Source organism: Danio aesculapii, chromosome 23, assembly GCF_903798145.1.
Source record: "Danio aesculapii chromosome 23, fDanAes4.1, whole genome shotgun sequence".
Taxonomy (NCBI): domain Eukaryota; kingdom Metazoa; phylum Chordata; class Actinopteri; order Cypriniformes; family Danionidae; genus Danio; species Danio aesculapii.
Window position 1 is genome coordinate 4,349,683 of NC_079457.1, and position 19,069 is coordinate 4,368,751.

General features: G+C 36.2%; 1 protein-coding gene across 1 annotated transcript in view; it reads right to left on the minus strand.

The window, feature by feature from the left end:
* Positions 1 to 974: 974 nt before the first annotated feature.
* Positions 975 to 19,069, minus strand: part of si:dkey-65j6.2 (uncharacterized protein KIAA1755) — a 196,759-nt gene continuing 178,664 nt past the window's right edge. Inside the window, exons 16-19 of the mRNA XM_056449287.1 lie at positions 3,807 to 4,056; positions 3,626 to 3,707; positions 2,707 to 2,931; positions 975 to 1,140 (exon numbers count right to left, since the gene is read on the minus strand). Coding sequence (XP_056305262.1) covers positions 2,927 to 2,931; positions 3,626 to 3,707; positions 3,807 to 4,056 — 337 coding nt within the window. The 3' untranslated portion in view covers positions 975 to 1,140; positions 2,707 to 2,926. The remainder of the gene's footprint in view (positions 1,141 to 2,706; positions 2,932 to 3,625; positions 3,708 to 3,806; positions 4,057 to 19,069) is intronic.

Here is a 19,069-nt window from a genome sequence, read left to right on the forward strand (position 1 = left end):
CATACTGTACAATACTATGCTATACTATACAATACTATACAACACTACAATACTGTACCATATTGTATACAACAGTACTATACAATACTGTACTATACTGTGCTATACCATACTATACTATACTATACTATACTATTGATTCATTCATTTTCTTTTCGACTTAGTCCCTTAATTGATCCGGGGTCGCCACAGCAGAATGAACCGCCAACTTATCCGGCACATGTTTTACGCAGCAGATGCCCTTCCAGCTGCAACCCATCTCTGGGAAACATCCACACACACACTCATTCACACTCATACATCACACTACGGACAATTTAGCCTACCCAATTCACCTGTACCACATGTCTTTGGACTGTGGGGAAACCGGAGCACCCGGAGGAAACCCCGCGAATGCAGGGAGAACATGCAAACTCCACACAGAAACGCCAACGACCCAGCCAAGCTCGAACCAGCTACCTTCTTGCTGTGAGGCGACATCACTAACTACTGCGCCACTGCATCACCCTATACTATACCATACCATACCATACCATACCATACTTGGTCTCTCCAGGATTTCTCCAGGAGTTTTTTGTGACAAAAATGGTTTATTATGTGGTGAAATTTTTCAAGATTTTCTGCAAATTTCACAGCATTTCTTTTGTTTTACTGTTAAAATATACACAAATTATACCTTAATTCTTTATACATTTTTTGACATCCAGAACCATTTATTTCTGTAATTAATTAAATATAAAGAAGACACTAAGAGAACTTTACCCCTAAAGCTGCTGTATTATTTGAAAATGAAACTAATTGTTTGAAAATAAATGCTAAGTTCTCCGTGTTGTTTGAACACGGTGGTGGAAATGATGCAGAGCCTGTGTGCATGTAAGTGTGTGCGTGAGAGAGAAGGCTACACATGAAAACAGGAAGCATATATACAATATGTAGAAATGTATGAAACATGATTTTCATAAACCTACCTTGATAGACAGTTTGTAAACGTAAACATCGTCTCCTCGGTCGTTTTTTTTTGGTCTTGGTAAAGAGAATGACGTCTTGGAAGAGAAACACCCGCCTGAGGGAACGTTTCTTACGGAAAATTACCCAGAATTCATCCTGCCGAATCAGCTGGCCCTGCTCATTCAGATTTAGCTGAGGAAACAGAATGAGAAAAGAAAATATTTCATAACTTTCATATTTCTGGTGTAAGAATTTCTCTTTCTTCTTTCTTTCATTTCTTTGCTTGCTTCTTTTTCTTTCTTTCTTTTCTTTTTTTTTTTCTTTTTCTTTTTCTTTCTTTCTTTCTTTCTTTCTTTCTTTCTTTATTCTTTTTTCTTGCTTGCTGCTTTTCCTTTCTTTCTTTCTTTCTTTCTTTTCTTTTCTTCTTTCTTTCTTTTTTCATTTTTTTTTTGCTTGCTTGCTTCTTTTCTTTCTTTCTTTCTTTCCTTCCTTCCTTCTTTCCTTCCTTCCTTCCTTCCTTCCTTCCTCTCTTCCTTCCTTCCTTCCTTCCTTCCTTCCTTCCTTTCTTCCTTTCCCTCCTTCATTCATTTCCTTGTTTCTTCCTTCACTCATTTCTCTTTTTTTCATCTCTCCTTCTCTCCTTCCTTCCTGCCTTCCTTTCCTTATTTCCATACCTTCATTTTTTCCTTCCTTCCTTTTCTTATTTCCCTACCTTCGTTCATTTTTTCCTTCCTTCCTTTTCTTATTCCATACCTTCGTTCATTTTTTCCTTCCTTCCTTCCTTCATTCCTTCCTTCCTTTCCTCCTTTCTTTCTTTTCTTATTTCCCTACCTTTGTTCATTTCTTTCCTTCCTTCCCCCTTCTTTCTTTTTTCTTCCTTCTCTCCTTCCTTTTTTCCTTTCTTTCCTTATTTCCCTACCTCGTTCATTTTCTTCTTCCTTCTTCCTTCTTCTTCCCTCCTTCCGTTCATTTATTTCTTTGTTTTCATCCCTTCCTTCTTCTCTTTCTTCTTTTTTTCCTTTTCCTTTCTTTCCTTATTTCCCTACCTTCGTTAATTTCTTAACTTTCTTCCCTCCTTCCTTTCTTTCCCTCCCTTCGTTCATTTCTTTGCTTCCTTCCTTCCTTCCTTTTCTTTTTCTTTCTTTCCTTATTTCCCTACCTTCGTTAATTTCTTAACTTTCTTCCCTCCTTCCTTTCTTTCCCTCCCTTCGTTCATTTCTTTGCTTCCTTCCTTCCTTCCTTCCTTTCTTCCGTCCTTTCTTGTTCCACAGGAAGTGATCATAGTGAGTGTATAGTAAGCAAATTGCATTTCCACAGCATTTGCTGTAATATTATAATTTTTTCTGTAGAAAGTCTTATTTATTTTAGTTTGGCTATAATAAAAGCATATTTATTTTATGCATATTAACAAATTATATAAAAGATTTTTTCGATTTTGCTATTAGAACAAAAAACTTGTCCAATAACCTGCCTAATTAACCTAGTTAAGCCTTTAAATGTCACTTTAAGCCGAATACTAGTATGTTGAGAACTAGTAAAATATGATGTGCTGTCATCATGGCAAAGATAAAATAAATCAGTTATTAGAAATTAATTATTATAATTATCATGTTTAAAATGTGTTAAATTATTAACAGAATTGATAATCTTTGTAAAGGAATTTAAATTACATTATAAAGTACATTTTACAATAATTTTGTCCAAAAAAGTATTTATTTCCCTATTATCATGCAGCCCTAATAAAAAAGTCCCACTAACATCGCAGTCTCTGATGGCGTCCATGGTGAGCAGGTCGTTCCCGTGCCGCAGCTGGAATCGCACCACCTCCAGCGCCGCCTGGATCTCTTCCCGCTCTGGGCTCTGATCAGACACACACTCGTCCAGGATCTCCTGAAGCAGCAGACTGTATTTACTGATCCTCTGCACCGGCTTCAGCAGGTATGAGGACAGATCCATGCTGTCACCCAACTCCAGCTGCTTACGCTGAACACACCACACCAGAAGTGGGGTTAGGGTTGATTACAGTCTTGTGGATGGATGTATAGTTGTAGGTATGGCAGTATGATTGTATAGTTGTATGTATGGTCGGTTGTATGAATGTATGGCATAACTATGGTCAGCTGCATGTATGGTAGGTTGTATGAAGGTATGGTCGGTTGCATGTATGTATGGTTGTGTGTTGTTAATATTAAAATAGACATACTATTTTAAACTACAAATTTTTTAAATGTATTTTATATCGATATTTAATCATATTAAATAATAATATGAAGCAGTTTTGTTTAACCCAGAGTGCTGCAATATGTAATGTGATGTATATAAATAATATAGCAAAATGTATAGAATCTTATATTATAATATACTTGTAGTACTGAGTAAAAAAGTGTTTATATATGTGTATTTATATATTTGTGTCTGTATAGATTTGTGTGGGTAATTAAAATATTTATAATATATTTTAATTTAATATAATTAAATAATAATTAATTACATTTAGTCATTTAGCAGACACTTTTGTCCAATTAATGTGTGTAAAATAATAATTATTACAATATATTTTATATTTAGTTTTATTGCTATGATAAAACGATGTAACTTTTTTAACATACAATAATTAAATCTGATTATATAATTATTTAAATGCAGATTAGTGTTTAGCAAACCACAAATTCCTTACCTTGAAGTATCTGTGATTGAATTAGTGCATCAGATTGAGGTTTGTTCTTGCTGTAAAGTGCGTAAAGTCCAAAACTCTCCCTCTGTTTGAGTAGATGTTTGTACAAGAGTTAATTCAGACTGTGTAAACGTTTCAAATGAAAGCATTATGATTATTATAAGAGTATATATTGTTGTCTTACGTGATTGAGGAAGCAGCGTCCGGCTCTCAGCGGCTCCGCTTGACAGGCCTGCAGCTCCTGCTGGAAGTGCTGACAGTGAAAGTCGTAGAGTTTCTCCAGATTACCGAAAATTCGCCCTCGCTGACCGCGCAGATCCTGCGGGACGTCCGGTCTGGACAGCAGGGGGTAATAATGAGTCAAGATGTATCCCAGAGAGCGGACGTACTCCACCTCCGTCAGCAGGAGCTCCTCCATGATCCGCTGAAGCTTCCTGGTGAGGAAATACAGGTCAGAATTTATTTCTGAAATTATAAAACTCTGTAGATCCAGAAGGAAATGAAATGTAAATAACATCTACTGTAGAGCACTAACATGGTGCTATGTACTGTAAAGGCTAATGTTTTTTTTAAAACAGTCTTTCAAATAGAAAACAATCTAGGCACATGGCACCATGTTAGAGCTATATTTAGGATGGTATTTACATGCCATTCAAATGCAGGCCAGACATGTTTGCCATGTTGTTTACAATTATTGTCACATAAAATTCTTATGTGACCTGGACCACAAAACAAGTCATTTGTGTAAAAAAATTACATTTAAAGTTGTCCAAGTTCTAATATATTACAAATCAGAAAAGGTTGGGACAGTAAGGAAAACGCAAATAAGAAATTAGTGGTTTCCAAATTTACTTTGACTTGTATTTCTTTACAGACAATATGAACACAAAATATTTCATGTTTTGTCTGGTCAACTTTACTTCATTTGTAAATATACATCCTTTCCTGTCATTCAGACCTGCAACACATTCCAAAAAGAGTTAGGACACGAGCAGTTTAGGGCTAGTAATCTGGTAAATTGATTAAATATTGATGGGACTTGAAACAGGTGTTTGTAATTATGACGTGGTACAAAAGCAGCACCCAAGAAATGTCTAGTCCTTTAGGAGCAAAGATGGGCTGAGGATCGCCAGTTTGCCAACAAACACGTGAGAGAATTGAGATGTTTAAAAACCGAGGAAAAGAAAGATAGGAAGACATTTGGATATCTCAACTTCAGCAGGGCATCACATTCAAGGATTCTGCAGGAATTTCAGTGCCTAAGGGACAAGGGTGCAAACCTAAGCTGAACAACCTTGATCTCCGATCTCAGAAGTGGCACTGCATCAAGAATCCTCATTCATCTATAAGCGATATCACCACTTGGGCTCAGGACTACTGCGGCAACTTTGTCAAGTACCACAACACGTAGCTACATCCAAAAATGCCAGTGAAAACTGTACTGTGCCAAAAGGAAGCCCTATCTTAACAGTGTCCAGAAGCAGACTGTGGTCAGATGAATCAGTATTTCAGGTATTTTTTGGGAGAAATGGACGCCGTGTGCACCGGACCAAAAAAGAAATAGATCATCCAGACTGTTACCAGCAACAACTCTAAAAGCCAGGGTCTGTCATGGTATGGGGTTGTGTCAGTGCTTTTGGCAAAGAAAACCTGCACTTCTGTGATACACCATTAATGTTGAAAAGTACACAGAGATTTTGGAGCACAACATGCTGCCTTGTTTTCCAGAGACACCTATGCATATTTCAACAAGACACAAATTATAGTCCTGGCTGCAGAGAAAGAGGATACAGGTACTTGACTGGCCTGGCTGCAGTCTGACCTGTCTCCAATAGAGAATCTGTGGCGCATTTTGAAGCACATCGTGACAAAACCTCATACTGTTGCCCACCTAAAGACTTGCTGGCAAAAAGAACGGGACTAAATTACACCTGAAACACTTCATCACTTGTGTCTTCAGTCCCTAAATGTCTTTTAGGTGTTGTGAAAAAATGGCAACATACAAAGCGGTAAATGCTTTACTGATCCAACTTTTTTCAAAATGTGTTGCAAGAACTAAAATTGGTATATGTGTTTATTATTATAAAGAAAAAATCTAACAATAATATGAGGAATACATTAAATAATATTTGTTGGATTGTCGCCACTGGCTTGCATGGTTCAGGATCTGTAGAGCTGCGCATCGTTGGATTTGCCTTCAATATTTGTACTCTCGGTAGTGATTATTAAACCACACTGAACTGAGCTCAACTGAACTGAACTTAAACACTACAAACTGAACTACACTGTTCTATTTACTGTGACCTTTTATGTGAAGCTGCTTTGACACAATCTACATTGTATAAGCGCTATACAAATAAAGGTCAATTGAATTGAATTGAATTGTCTGCAGTGAAATACAAGTCAAAGTAAATTTACAAACCACTACTTTCTTTTTTTTTTTGTGTTTTCCATACTGTCCCAACCATTTTTGATTTGGATTGTAGATTTAATATGATTATGGTAGGAACTTTACTATATCTTCATTAAACAGGATCTTTGCTTCATATTCTAATGATTTTGGCATATAATAAAAACCTACAAATAACCCATACAGTGTATTTTCAGATCCTGCAAAAATGTACATATACAGCATTTTAGGATTGGTTTTGTGCTCCAGGGTTACATTGCTCTTTTTAGCGTACCTTTACCTTTCCCACATCAGTGAAAGCTTTTGGACAGAGGGAAAAACATAGCACATGAAAAATATTGAGATTTGTTTTGTTTACTATTTAACACCAGTTTTTAAATATTTGGAGTTTAAGGTTGTTTTTTATGATAACATTTTTTTTTATTGTAGGAAAAAACACTTGAAATTTAGCATGAAAATACACTTTTTATTTTTTTTTACATTTTAACTCTTCCCCCCCTCCCCCAAAGCATCCAGATTCAGTTGAACAGGTAAATGTATTGTTATACATGGGCTAAGGCAAAGAAAAACATATACTGTTCCACATACAAACATACACGGTAACACTTTAATAACTACACACTATAAATCATTTATTAAGCATTAGCAAATAGTGAATTCATTATCTATTAAGCATTAACTCTACATTAATAAACGTTAGTAAGCAGTTTATAACTGCAGCTACAAATTCTTGACTTACAAACATATTTATAATGTGCTTAATACTTGTACTTTCCTACTTTGTTAATGATTTATTTTTCATTACTAAATTAAGTATGCATTATTTACAAACCATTTGTGGGTAAAGTAGTTGAGGGTTTTTAGGATCATTCAGAATGAGTTAGTAAATGATTAATAAACTATTGAAATCAACATTTAATGTCTTATTATTCAGGCATATATTAAGGGTTAATATGTATGTTAATAAATGCTTTATTAACTCAACTTCATCTAGTTTTGTGACCTAATCTAAAGTGAGCACTATTTATGCTTTATAAATCCCTTATAAATGACAAATAAAGGCTCAGTTAATTCTAAACAAGAAAAATGACATTATTCATTCCTTTTCATTTAAAGAGACAAATAAAACTGTACTTCAAATGAAAAATAAATCTTTGCAACCTTATCTAAAATAAAATAACTGGAGTTTAAACATTGCATCTTATTATATTGTTAAATTATTATATGTTGTTGTTGTTTTATCCAGTTTTATGTCATATTTAGACACTCCTGTTATTCAGCAATGTTTAAACTCTACAATAATTTTATTTTTTAGAAAAGATTGCAAAGATTATTGTTCATGTGATTCTGAGCCTTTAATAGTCATTTATAAGGGGTTTATAAAGCATAAATAGTCCTCACTTTAGATTAAAACTGCATGAAGCTGAGTTAATAAAGCATTTATTAACATATTAGTAAACTATTAGTATATGCCTGAATAATAAGATATAAATGTTGATTTCAATAGTTTAATAATCATTTACTAACTCATTCTGAATTATTCTGAAAGCCGTCAACTACTTTTAAATAAACTGGTTTGTAAATACTGAAATACTTAATTTAGTAATGAAAAATAAATCATTAACTAAGTATGAAAATACAATTATTAAGCACATTATATAGGTGCTTATAAGTCAAGTATTCAGCATTTCTAACTGCAGTTATAAACTGCTTACTAACGTTTATTATTGTAGAGTTAATGCTTAACAGATAATAAATTCACTAGATGCTAATGCTTAGTAAATGATTCATAGTGTGTAGTTATTATAAAGTGTTACCCAATACACATATACACATATCAATCAATTAACTAATAGCGTGAGAGGTATTTGCTTGTGCCATTGTATAGTTATGATCCAAAAATTGTATAAACAGATCCCAAATTTTATGGTACTCCTTTAATTTGCACTTTATACTGTAGGCGATTCTTTCCAGTGCAATGTAATGTCAAATCTTTCAGCCAGTGATCAATCGATGGACTTTCTATGTTCTTCCGATAGAGTGCTATCAAACGCCTTGCAATAACAAGACACATATCAATCGTTTTAGTTTTATAACCTGGTAATGACAAGCTAACTGGGAATAAACCCAACGCACATATTTCAGGTGTAACTGGAATGTGTTTTAAAATAATTGAGATTAATGTTATTACGTTTTGCCAGAAAATCTTAATCACCTCACATTCCCAGATACAATGAAAGAATGTTCCCTTGTTTTTGGCATTTGAAACGTATATCTGGGATGTTGGGTTAATTTTGTTTAGTTATTCCAGGTGTGATATAGGTGCGCATTGCCCAGTTATATTAGATCATTTTAAATCTAGTATTAATTGGCAAGTTCTGGGCTTTAACACATATTTGGCTCCATTCTAAATCTGTCAGGTCATATAGGCTGTTTTTTGACTGACAGACCTGCTTTAAGTTACTGATTACCGCAAATGACAGAAATGACATTGTCCCACCTTAAATGACTGATACTTTTGGGTGTGCAGTTTAATTCACAGAATTTTTACCAAGCATGTGTATACTGCAAATTCACAAACTTTCTTGGTCACATCCATAACGCATGCTTATTTTCCTCATTTAAAATCTGAAAAATGTGTACAGATACGACTGCGTGGTACAGTATGTGTTTTGGTAAATAAATATAAATGTGATGTTTCAATATAATGTAACTCCTATAACTCACATGCTTCTGCTTGGGCTTTCAGGCATGTCTGCAGTATTTCTCCTTCATTTCTCCAGGCGTCTCCGTGTGCGTGTGTGTCTGAGAGCTGAAGCTGTTGTGCCGCTGGATGGGCTCAGTGATGTGCAGCTCCGAGCGCCGGCTGCTGCTTCTGTTCACTGTGTTCTGCCAAGGGAACCACTGACAGCCAACGGGAGCCCCAGATACTGCCCTCTGCTCTGGAGCCGCTCTCCTGCTGCTGCTTCTACCTCTCTGACTGCAGTCTGCCGGGGTTTCTTTGGTGGTTGCTGTTTTTTGGAGTCTCGTCTGGGTTTGGATCTGAAGTTGAAGCAGGTGACTGTGCTGTGGATGCTGTCTCTGGATCGATTCGCTCGTGTCTCTGATTCAGGCACACACTCGCGCTCTTCTTCTGCTAGTGCTGGGTGATATGACCGACGTTTTAATTTCATGATAAACATGTACAATTGAAGTCTAAATTATTCACCCTCTTGTGAATTTTTTTTCTCACCTGTAGCGGTCTCCGTACAGTCAGTGTGATGTCCATGGTGTGTCTGATCTCCCTCCAGCAGCATCAGCCTCTCTTCCAGCATCCTCCGCACCTCCTCACACTTCACCCAGGCGGCGTCCCATACCCGCAGAGCCCTGGAGCTGCTCAGTGAACAGGCCTGTGTCCGGATATCCTGCAGGAGCTCTGGAGGAAACTCATCCAGCCTCTGCAGGTGAGCGTGGAGTCGAGCCCAGTGTGCTCATCGCAGGACAGCAGAGTGACTCCTGCTCCAAACACAGCCTGCAGTCGCCTGCCACGGCTGAAGCCTGAACACAAACACTGATCAGGGGTGGCTAACAGAAGTTACACATTTTTTTTGGGGCACAATAGGTGTGTCCCAAATTACGTAAGCTAAGTAAAGTTTAGTAAAGGTAAGAAAGTAAGCTAAGCAAGTAAAAAAAATAAGGTAAATAAGTTAGTAAAGTAAGTTAAGGTAGGTAAGTGAAGTAAGATAAGCAAAGTAAGGTAAGTTATGCAAGTAAAGTAAGTTAAGTTAGTAAAGTAAGTTAAGTAAGGTAAATAAGTTAAAACAAGTAAACTAAGGTAAGTAAGGTTAGTAAGTAAGTTAAGTAACTAAGATAAGGGAATTAGTAGGTTATGTAAGGCAAGTAAAGTAAGTTAAGTAAGATAAATAAAGTAAGTAAAGTAAAGTAACTAAGGTAATTACGGTAAGTTAGGGCAAGTAAAGTAAGGTAAGTTAAAGTAAGCAAAGTAAGGTAAGTTAAGCAAGTAAAGTAAGTTAAGTTAGTAAAGTAAGTTAAGTAAGGTAAATAAGTTAAAACAAGTAAGTAAGGTTAGTAAAGTAAGTTAAGTAACTAAGATAAGGGAATTAAGTAGGTTACGTAAGGCAAGTAAAGTAAGTTAAGTAAGATAAATAAAGTAAGTAAGGCAAGTAAAGTAAGGTAACTAAGGTAATTACGGTAAGTTAGGGCAAGTAAGGTAAGTTAAAGTAAGCAAAGTAAGGTAAGTTAAGCAAGTAAAGTAAGTTAGAAAGAAAGTTAGTAAAAGAAATAAAGTAGGGTAAGTTAAGCAAGTAAAGTAACAGGTAAGTAAAGTAAGTTAAGGCAAGCAAAGTAAGGTAACTAAGGTAAGAAAAATAAGTTAAATAAATAAGGTAACTATGGTCAGCTAAGTAAGGTAAATAAAGTAAGTTAAATTAAGGCAAGTAACTAAGGTAAGTTATGTAAGCTTAGTAAAGTAAGTTAAGGCAAGGAAGTAACAAATGTAAGTTAAATAAAAAAAGGAAATTAAGTAAGGTAAGTAATGCAAGGTAAGCAAAGTAAGGTAAGTTAAGCAAGTAGTGTAAGTTAAGAAAGAAAGTAAAAAAAGTAAGGTAAGTTAAGCAAGTAAGGTAAAGTAACTAAGGTAAGTAAAGTAAGTTAGTTAAGGCAAGTAAGGTGGTAGGTAAGTAAAGTAAGAAAGTTAAGGCAAGTAAAGTAAGATGAGTAAAGTTAAGTAAGGTAAGTTAAGCCAGTAAAGTGAGGTAAGTAAATTAGTTAAGGCAAGTAAGGTAACAAGTAAGTAAAGTGAGTTAAGGCAAGTAAAGTAAGGTGACTAAGGTAAGCTAAGTAAGGTAAATAAAGTAAGTAAATTAAGTAACTAAGGTAAGTTATGTAAGGTTAGTAAAGTAAGTTAGGGCAAGTAAAGTAACTAAGGTAAGTTAAATAAGTAGGGTAAGTAAGGCAAGTAAAGGTAACTAAGGTAATTAAGGTAAGTTAAGGCAAGTAAGTTAAGGCAAGTAACTAAGGTAAGTTAAGTAAGGTTAGTAAAGTAAGTTAAGACAAGTAAAGTAAGGTAACTAAGGTAATTAAGGCAAGTTAGGGTAAGTTAAGTAAATTAAGTAAGGTAAGCAAAGTAATGTAAGCAAAGTAATTTGTTAAGAAAAAGTAAAAAAGTAAGGCAAGTTAAGCAAGTAAAGTAAGGTAACTAAGGTAAGTTAAGGCAAGTAAGGTAACAGGTAAGTAAAGTAAGAAAGTTAAGGCAAGTAAAGTAAGGTAACTAAGTGAGTAAAGTAAGTTAAGTAAATAAGTTAAGTAAGGTAAGCAAGAAAGTACGGTAAATAAGGTAAGTAAAGTAACTAAGGTAAGTTAAGTAAAGTAAGTTAAGGCAAATAAAGTAACTAAGGTAAGGAAAGGAAGTAAAGTAAGTAAGTAAGTTAAGGCAAGTAAAGTAAGTAACGTAATTAAATAAAGGTAAATAAAGAAAGTAAATTAAGAACGTGAAGTAAGGAGTTAATGAATGTAAGTTACTGTAAGTAAACTAAGGTATGTTAAGTAATTAACGTAAGTAAAGTAAAATTAAGTAAGGTAAGTTAAACAAAGTAAATTAAGTAAGGTAGGTAAGTTAAGTAAATAGGTACGGTAAGTAAAGTAGAATGTATTTATATAGCACCTTTAACAGACAAGAAGTCACTAAGTCCTTTATAGTAAAAGAAAATGTATATCAAAACAGGTTAAATTCCAATTACAAATTACTCCAAACGTAAAACCAGCTCAACATACTGTTGATCAAACACTTGTCCAAAAAGAAGTCTTTTAAATGTTTTTTAAAGTTCAACTGAGCCAGAGTTCTCAGTGCTCAGTGCATTTATAGCATATGCATATAAAATCCACTAGGTGGCAGCATGATTATCATTATTTCTTTTATTATCTGAGTTTGACTAACTGAAGCTCTTTGGTTTGAAGCCTTAACCTGGAAGTGACTTTTTTTATCCATTTTTTCCATATATTTTTAACATAGCATTTGAAATAACAGTTAGCAGTTTTATAAGCTTCTTGTTTATGCAAACAAAATTAAAATCAAATCTATGATGTGAATATTAAAGCCATTATGTTGCTAACAAGTAATTAAGATCCGCAACAAACAAGCATGTGTGTTTTCATGCTTGAATAAGACAACTATTGTAGTTTTATTTATTTATATAACATAAATTGGCTTTAATGGAATTTATATGTTTGCGTAAGATTTTAATTGAAATAACTGTGAATTTTAAAACCGATGTGGCGCCGAATCTTCATTTTTGTGTACTATAACTGAAATGAGTATATCTGCATGCCATACCCTCTCACAGATGTGGCAGATGTAGACCATCATCGCCAGCTCTTCACAGCAGCGCTCTGCTCGAGACACGAAATCAGACACGCTAGACTTAAACATGGACACCATTCTGTGAAACACCTCTGTCTCGGGATAGTTTGGGCCCTGAATGCGCTCCGCATCCGACACCAGCATCATCGCCTGGTGCTTCCGCTCCTGTTTCCACCAAAACAAACATTACAAGAAATATTTTAAAAGACTTTTAACATGGCAAGAGATGAGATGATGTTTAAAGTCACTATGAATGAGTACATGCTGCATACAGTTGAAGGCAAAATTATTAGCGAATTTCCTTTTCAAATGTTTCCCAATGATGTTGAACAGATTCAGGAATTTGCAGTATTTCCTATGACATTACTCTTCTGGAGAAAGTCTTATTTGTTTTATTTCAGCTTGAATAAAAGCTATTTATAGAATAAAATTAAGGTCAATTATTTTATCTCCAGAACAAACCACTGTTATACAATGACCTGCCTAATTACCCTAATTAACCTAGTTAAGCCTTTAAATGTCACTTTAAGCTGAATACTAGTATCTTGAAAAAATATCTACTCAAATATTATTTACTGTCATCATGGCCAAGAGAAAAGAATTTAGTATTAGAAATGAGTTATTAAAACTATTACGTTTATACATGTGTTAAAGAAAATCTCCATTAAACAGAAATTGGGAATAAAATATAGAGAGGGCTAATAATTCAGGAGGGCTAAATGCTGATTTATGCTTCGTTGTCAAGCGCACGCGTATGCTACGGCGCGGCCTACGCGTGAACGCATAGTCCCCGCTGACGTGCACTTCTCAAAAAATGTAACTACCAAGCGGCAACCTCCCGCTCTCCCTCGGGAAGCCAATACGGAAGTAACTGAAACTGCAATTCATCAAAATTCCTCTAGTCCTGGCTCCATAATAGAGCAAGTTGCAATTGAGCCCACTGTTAGAATGGCCAACTTTACAGCAGAAAAAAAGGTGTTTACAGCCTGGTACAAAGAACGATTTTGCTTCTAAAGCTATTATTACCCTCCATGACAACTGTGAGGGTTTTTTTTTTATAACATCCATTTCCTTTATTTTAGGTTATATTAAGTTTGCATAATTAAGGGCGTGGCCACTTGACTGACAGCTAGGTCTCACTGCTCGCTGTCTAGTCACCTCAGCTGATTCCGGCAGATTAGCCACTGATCTCGGCATATTCATCGATTTTTGTGTTGTTTTATGTGGCTTTACACAGTCAGCTGCCTTTTGGACTTATTTCTTACAATTATCAGATGATGGGATACTATGTGCACTTAATTGTTCTCACAAACCATTCATGTGGCCTCGTTTCCCATGTGAGTAAAGTTATATACTTGTATATGATCTCTATAAATGTATTTGTTTTATTTAAGATCATTTATCATTAATATTTTTCTTTAGACCCGTAAAGCACTCCAGAATCTGACAGATTGATTAGCTGTAGGCTCTAGATCAGTCATCTGAAGCGTTGTCATACAGTGTTATGCTGGATTTCATCAATAGTCTTGCATTTACTAACACAGACTATATCTGAAGTGTTTGGAAGTAATTCGTGTTTTCCTCCTATAGAAAAACGTCATAAGAACAATGTTTAGTGGCTCAATGTATTACTACAGTGTTTTTAAAAGTCTAAACACTTTATTGATATAGTGTACAGCCAAGCACATGTGGTCAGAACACAACGAGTCGCAGGTAATGAAGTATCAAGCGTTTCTCCCAAAGTAAAGTCTGTCTGCCGGGTCTAAGCAAAGTGCCAACAGACGTCTGTAGCTCCGCTCACTCTCCGCCTCTTTGCCTTGTTGGTATCCCGCTGTGGGTGCGATGATGCGCGAACAAAATGGCGACGGTTGGCCGCGCCTACTTGTAGCTTCTTTTGCAGTTTTCAGAAACCTATGGGTGACGTCACGGATACTCGTCCATATATTTTACAGTCTATGGTAACTACACGTCGCAATGACGCGTAGCGCAAGCTCTGTGATTGGTCGGCTTGGTAGCGCTGACAAGTGTGGGTGGGACTGAGAGCCTGCGAGAATTTATAGATAAAAGAATTTATCTTTTTACCCACTAAGATAAATTCAAAACCACTGGGAAACCACTGTTCCTGCCTTAAAATGAGCGAGTTTGAGCCACTTGAACATTAAGGAAGCGTTCAGAAAAAAACAAAACACCAGCGAAGAAACTCAACATAGAGGAACATAAACACCTCGCTGCAACTAGCGTTTGGAAGGTTATTGCAGACAGTGTTGCCATATTGGGCGATTTTGAATTTATTTTTGCGGGGTAAAAAGGACCCCCGAACTGAGCGTGAGTTCCAGATAACTGGGTGGGTCATTTTGCATTTCGGCGGTTTTTGGATAGTTTTGGGCTGGAATTAGTCAGCTGCATCCGGCAACATGATTGCAGAGAACAAGAAACGGCGCACAGAAGTATGAATGCACGGCTACACACGTTGCATGCGCCGTGGGTCACGCCGATCACTTGACGCAGAAGTATAAACCAGGCTTAATAATTCAGACTTCAACTATATTCACTGTTCATTATTATGCAAAAATTATTTGTGAACCTAATCTATTGTGTTGTGTGTTGTGGTTCAATCCGGTGTTCCCCAGGGATCAGTATTGGGCTCTTATTTTTTACTATTGATATTTTAGCACCTACCACCATTTATATCACACAAACTTGGTCCTAATTCTTTCTACGTAACTTCTCCATCTTCAACAACTTGTAATGTAATGCGTGTATTTATATAATGCATTTATTGTGTATGGCCACACACCCAAAGCGCTTCACAATCATGAGGGGTGGTCTCTCCCTTTTCTGATTGGTGTTGGCCAGCATGGGGGTGAGTTAAATCTGTCACCTGCATTTTCAAGTTGACTGTAAAGTTTTCAAGTCAGTTCTGCAGCAGTGCACTGCAAATGTTCTTGTTTTTTTGGACTTTCTTGTTCTGCATTGCAGTTGAACAAGCCGTTTTTCTGATCGCAGGCAGTTTGTTTTTTATGTCGGCTTTACTGTTAAGTCAGTTTTGGTTCTGTATGGAAATGGCATAATTTTTAGTTTTTCTGATGGTAAGCAGTTTGTTGATTGCAGGTTGGTGTTGTTTAATCTGGTGTTCCCCAGAGATCAGTATTGGGCTCATTTATTTTTTACCATTTATATTTAAAAATAACATCTCCATCTTTAACAACTTCACTTTTCTGATTGGTGTTCACTTGCATGGGCAGGATCAAACTGTCACACATAAGGCCCACCAATAGTTAACCCCAACCATCCTTTTCCCAGTGGACAAAATTAAGCTCCGCCTGCATTTGTTCACATTCCAAACAATGATTTCTACATGTCCCAGTAGAAACACAAAGACTTTCATGCTGACTTTAACATATTTAAGTCACTTCTGCTGCAGTGCACTGCAAATGTTCTTCAGTTTTACTTACGTTTGCTTCAGAGAGAAAAGCTTTAAATGTCTGCAGGGTTTGTTGTATTTGTTCACTGGATTCCTCCACTGATTCAGCCTGCAGGAGCTGCGTTTCTCCTTCTGTGTCGAACCATTCCTTGATCTACAGTAAAGATCAAGGTGTGCAAATCAGTAAAGACACTTATAATCTTAGAAAAACATCAACAATAATAATAAATTAACATCTATCTACACTCACCAGCCACTTTATTAGGTACAATTTGCTAGTACCGGGTTGGACCCCTTTTGCCTTTAGAACTGCCTTAATCCTTTGTGGCATAGATTCAACAAGGGTACTGGAAATATTCCTCAGAGATTTTGCTCCATATTGACATGATAGCATCACACAGTCGCTGCAGATTTGTCAGCTGCACATCCATGATGTGAATCTCCTGTTCCACCACGTCCCAAAGGTGCTCTATTGGATTGAGTTCTGGTGACTGTGGAGGTCATTTGAGTACAGTGAACATCTTGTCATGTTCAAGAAACCAGTCTGAGATGATTCACGCTTTATGACATGGCGCGTTATCCTGCTGGAAGTAAATCAGAAGATGGGGAAACTAATAAAGGGATGGACATGGTCAGCAACAATACTCAGGTAGGCTGTGGTGTTGACACAATGCTTAATTGGTACTAATGAGCCCAAAGTGTGCCATGAAAAATATCCCCACACCATTAAACCACCAACACAGCCTGAACCGTTGGTACAAGGCAGGATGGATCCATGCTTTCATGTTGTTAATGCCAAATTCTGACCCGACCATTGAATGTGGCAGCAGAAATGGAGGACTCATCAGACCAGGCAACGTTTCTCCAATCTTATATTGTCCAGTTTTGGTGAGCCTGTGTGAATTGTTGCCTCAGTTTCCTATTCCTAGTTGACAAAAGTGGCTCCCGGTGTGGTATCCTGCTGCTGTAGCCCATCCGCCTCACGGTTGGACGTGTGTGTGTTCAGAGATGCTCTTCTGCAGACCTCGGTTGTAACGAGTACTTATTTGAGTTACTGTTGCCTTTCTATTAGTGGAACCAGTCTGGCCATTCTCCTCGGACCTCTGGCATCAATAAAGCATTTGCGCCCACAGAAACTGCCGCTCACTGAATATTTTCTCTTTTTCAGACCATTCTCTATAAACCCTAGAGATGGTTGTGCGTGCAAAATCCAGTAGATCAGCAGTTTCTGAAATACTCAGACCAGCCCGTCTGGCAGCAACAACCATGCCACTTTCAAAGTCCTTAAATCCCTTTCTTCCCCATTCTGATGCTCGCTTTGAACTGCAGCAGATCGTCTTGACCATGTCTACATGCCTAAATGCAATGAGTTGCTGCCATGTAATTTGCGTTAACGAGCAGTTGGACAGGTGTACCTAATAAAGTGGCCAGTGAGTGTATAAAATGTAGAAACAAATTACTGCATACTGGAATAATGATGCTGAAATTCCAGCGTTTGATAATAACAATTAATTAATTAAAATGTTTAATAAGGATAAACATTTACATTATATTCACAACAGAAATTTTAATTGCAATAATATTTTACAATTTTTACTATATTTTAATCATGTAAATGCAGTTTGGTGGACTCTTTTAATTTGTTTTGTCTTCAATCCTTTTCTGGCAAAGAACCATATATGGCATCTTTACAGTGATGCTTACAAAATGTTTCTTCATGGAAGTTAACACACCAGGCTTATTTCCAATGAATATTTCAGTGTCATTTAAGAAGATTAAAGTCAGACTATATTTGAATGTTTTAATCATTTTGGTGTTTATACCTGTGCAAACCTGGCCTCCATGTGTCGCAGCTGCAACAGGAAGTCCAGGTGCTGCAGGGACATGTTGGGACTTTCTGGCCAGAACGTGCACCTGCCTCCATGCCGTTGTACAGATGAGTGACCGTATCGATCACCTCACTGTGAAGAAAGTTGCACATCATTTACCACAAGGTGAGTGAAAATAGGCTAGATTTAAATGCTATAGGACTTGTAGTATCACTGGAGTCATGATGATAACAAATCTCTAAAATAAGTCTCTAAATAAGCAACAAAAATAAGATTTCACATCAACAGTAGTTAAACAGTAGTTAAAGTACTTGAATTTCAGACATGTGTGCTTCAAATGTGTATATTCACCGGCTTTGTTCGCAGTGTGGTGACCTTATGTCAGTTTCTCGCCTCAGCCGTGCCAGCATAGCTCCGCCTCCTCTCTGCAGCTCGACCAATCTGGCGTCTTCCAGCACATTCTTCATTAGAGCGGCCTGCTCCTTAATGCACTGCTGCACATCCTGATTTCACAGTCAGATCAATTATCTTCAGGTAAGCACAGCATGGGTTTATTTGTTTGACAGGTGTTCATTACCTGCACTGTGTCGATTTTATGAACACCTTCTAGTTTCTTTATAGCTCCTGATAGAAGAACGGATGCATCTTGCAGATCAGAGACAAATGGATACAGTTTCTGTACATGAAGTTAAGCATGTTATTGATATATTCATTAATAGTTATACTTGTACATACATAATATATTATTCAATTATATTCAAAACAACTTTTTTTACCTTATAGTATTGTGTAAAACATATTTTATTATATTTGTTTTATATAGCCAATTATTAATGTTATTTATTAAACTGTTTATAAAATAATATAGATTTCTTTCTTTAATATTGCTTAATTATTCTTTTAGAATTTATATATTTATATAATAAATGGTATATAAATATTACAAATATGGCAAATATAATACAATTATGTTTATTAAATAAATTAAAATATTACTCTATGAAGTGTTCATCGGAAAAAAAACTAGTTTTTGCAAGTGTACTGAAAATAACTAAAACTGCTGTTGAATTGATTTCATCATTTTTTTCTTTACAATTGTGTCTTCTGTTTACATAATTGTGCAGTTTTAAAATATTACACTATTTATTATTATAATAGTGTTTGTAGAAGCAGTAGTAGGTCGTAGTAGTCGTCGTCATTGTAGAAATAGTAGTCGTAGTCATCGTAGTAGTGGCGGTGTCGTTATCGTTTGTAGTAGAGTCGTGTAGTAGTAGCCGTTTTTGTTGTGTAGTAGTGGTCATCGAAGTAGTGGTTGTCGTTGTAGTAGGCTGTGCAGTAGTAGGTCATAGAGGTTGTAGTAGTAGTCGTCGTAGCAGTAGTAGTGGTCGTAGTAGGTTGTAGCAGTTGTAGTAGGCTGTAGCAGTAG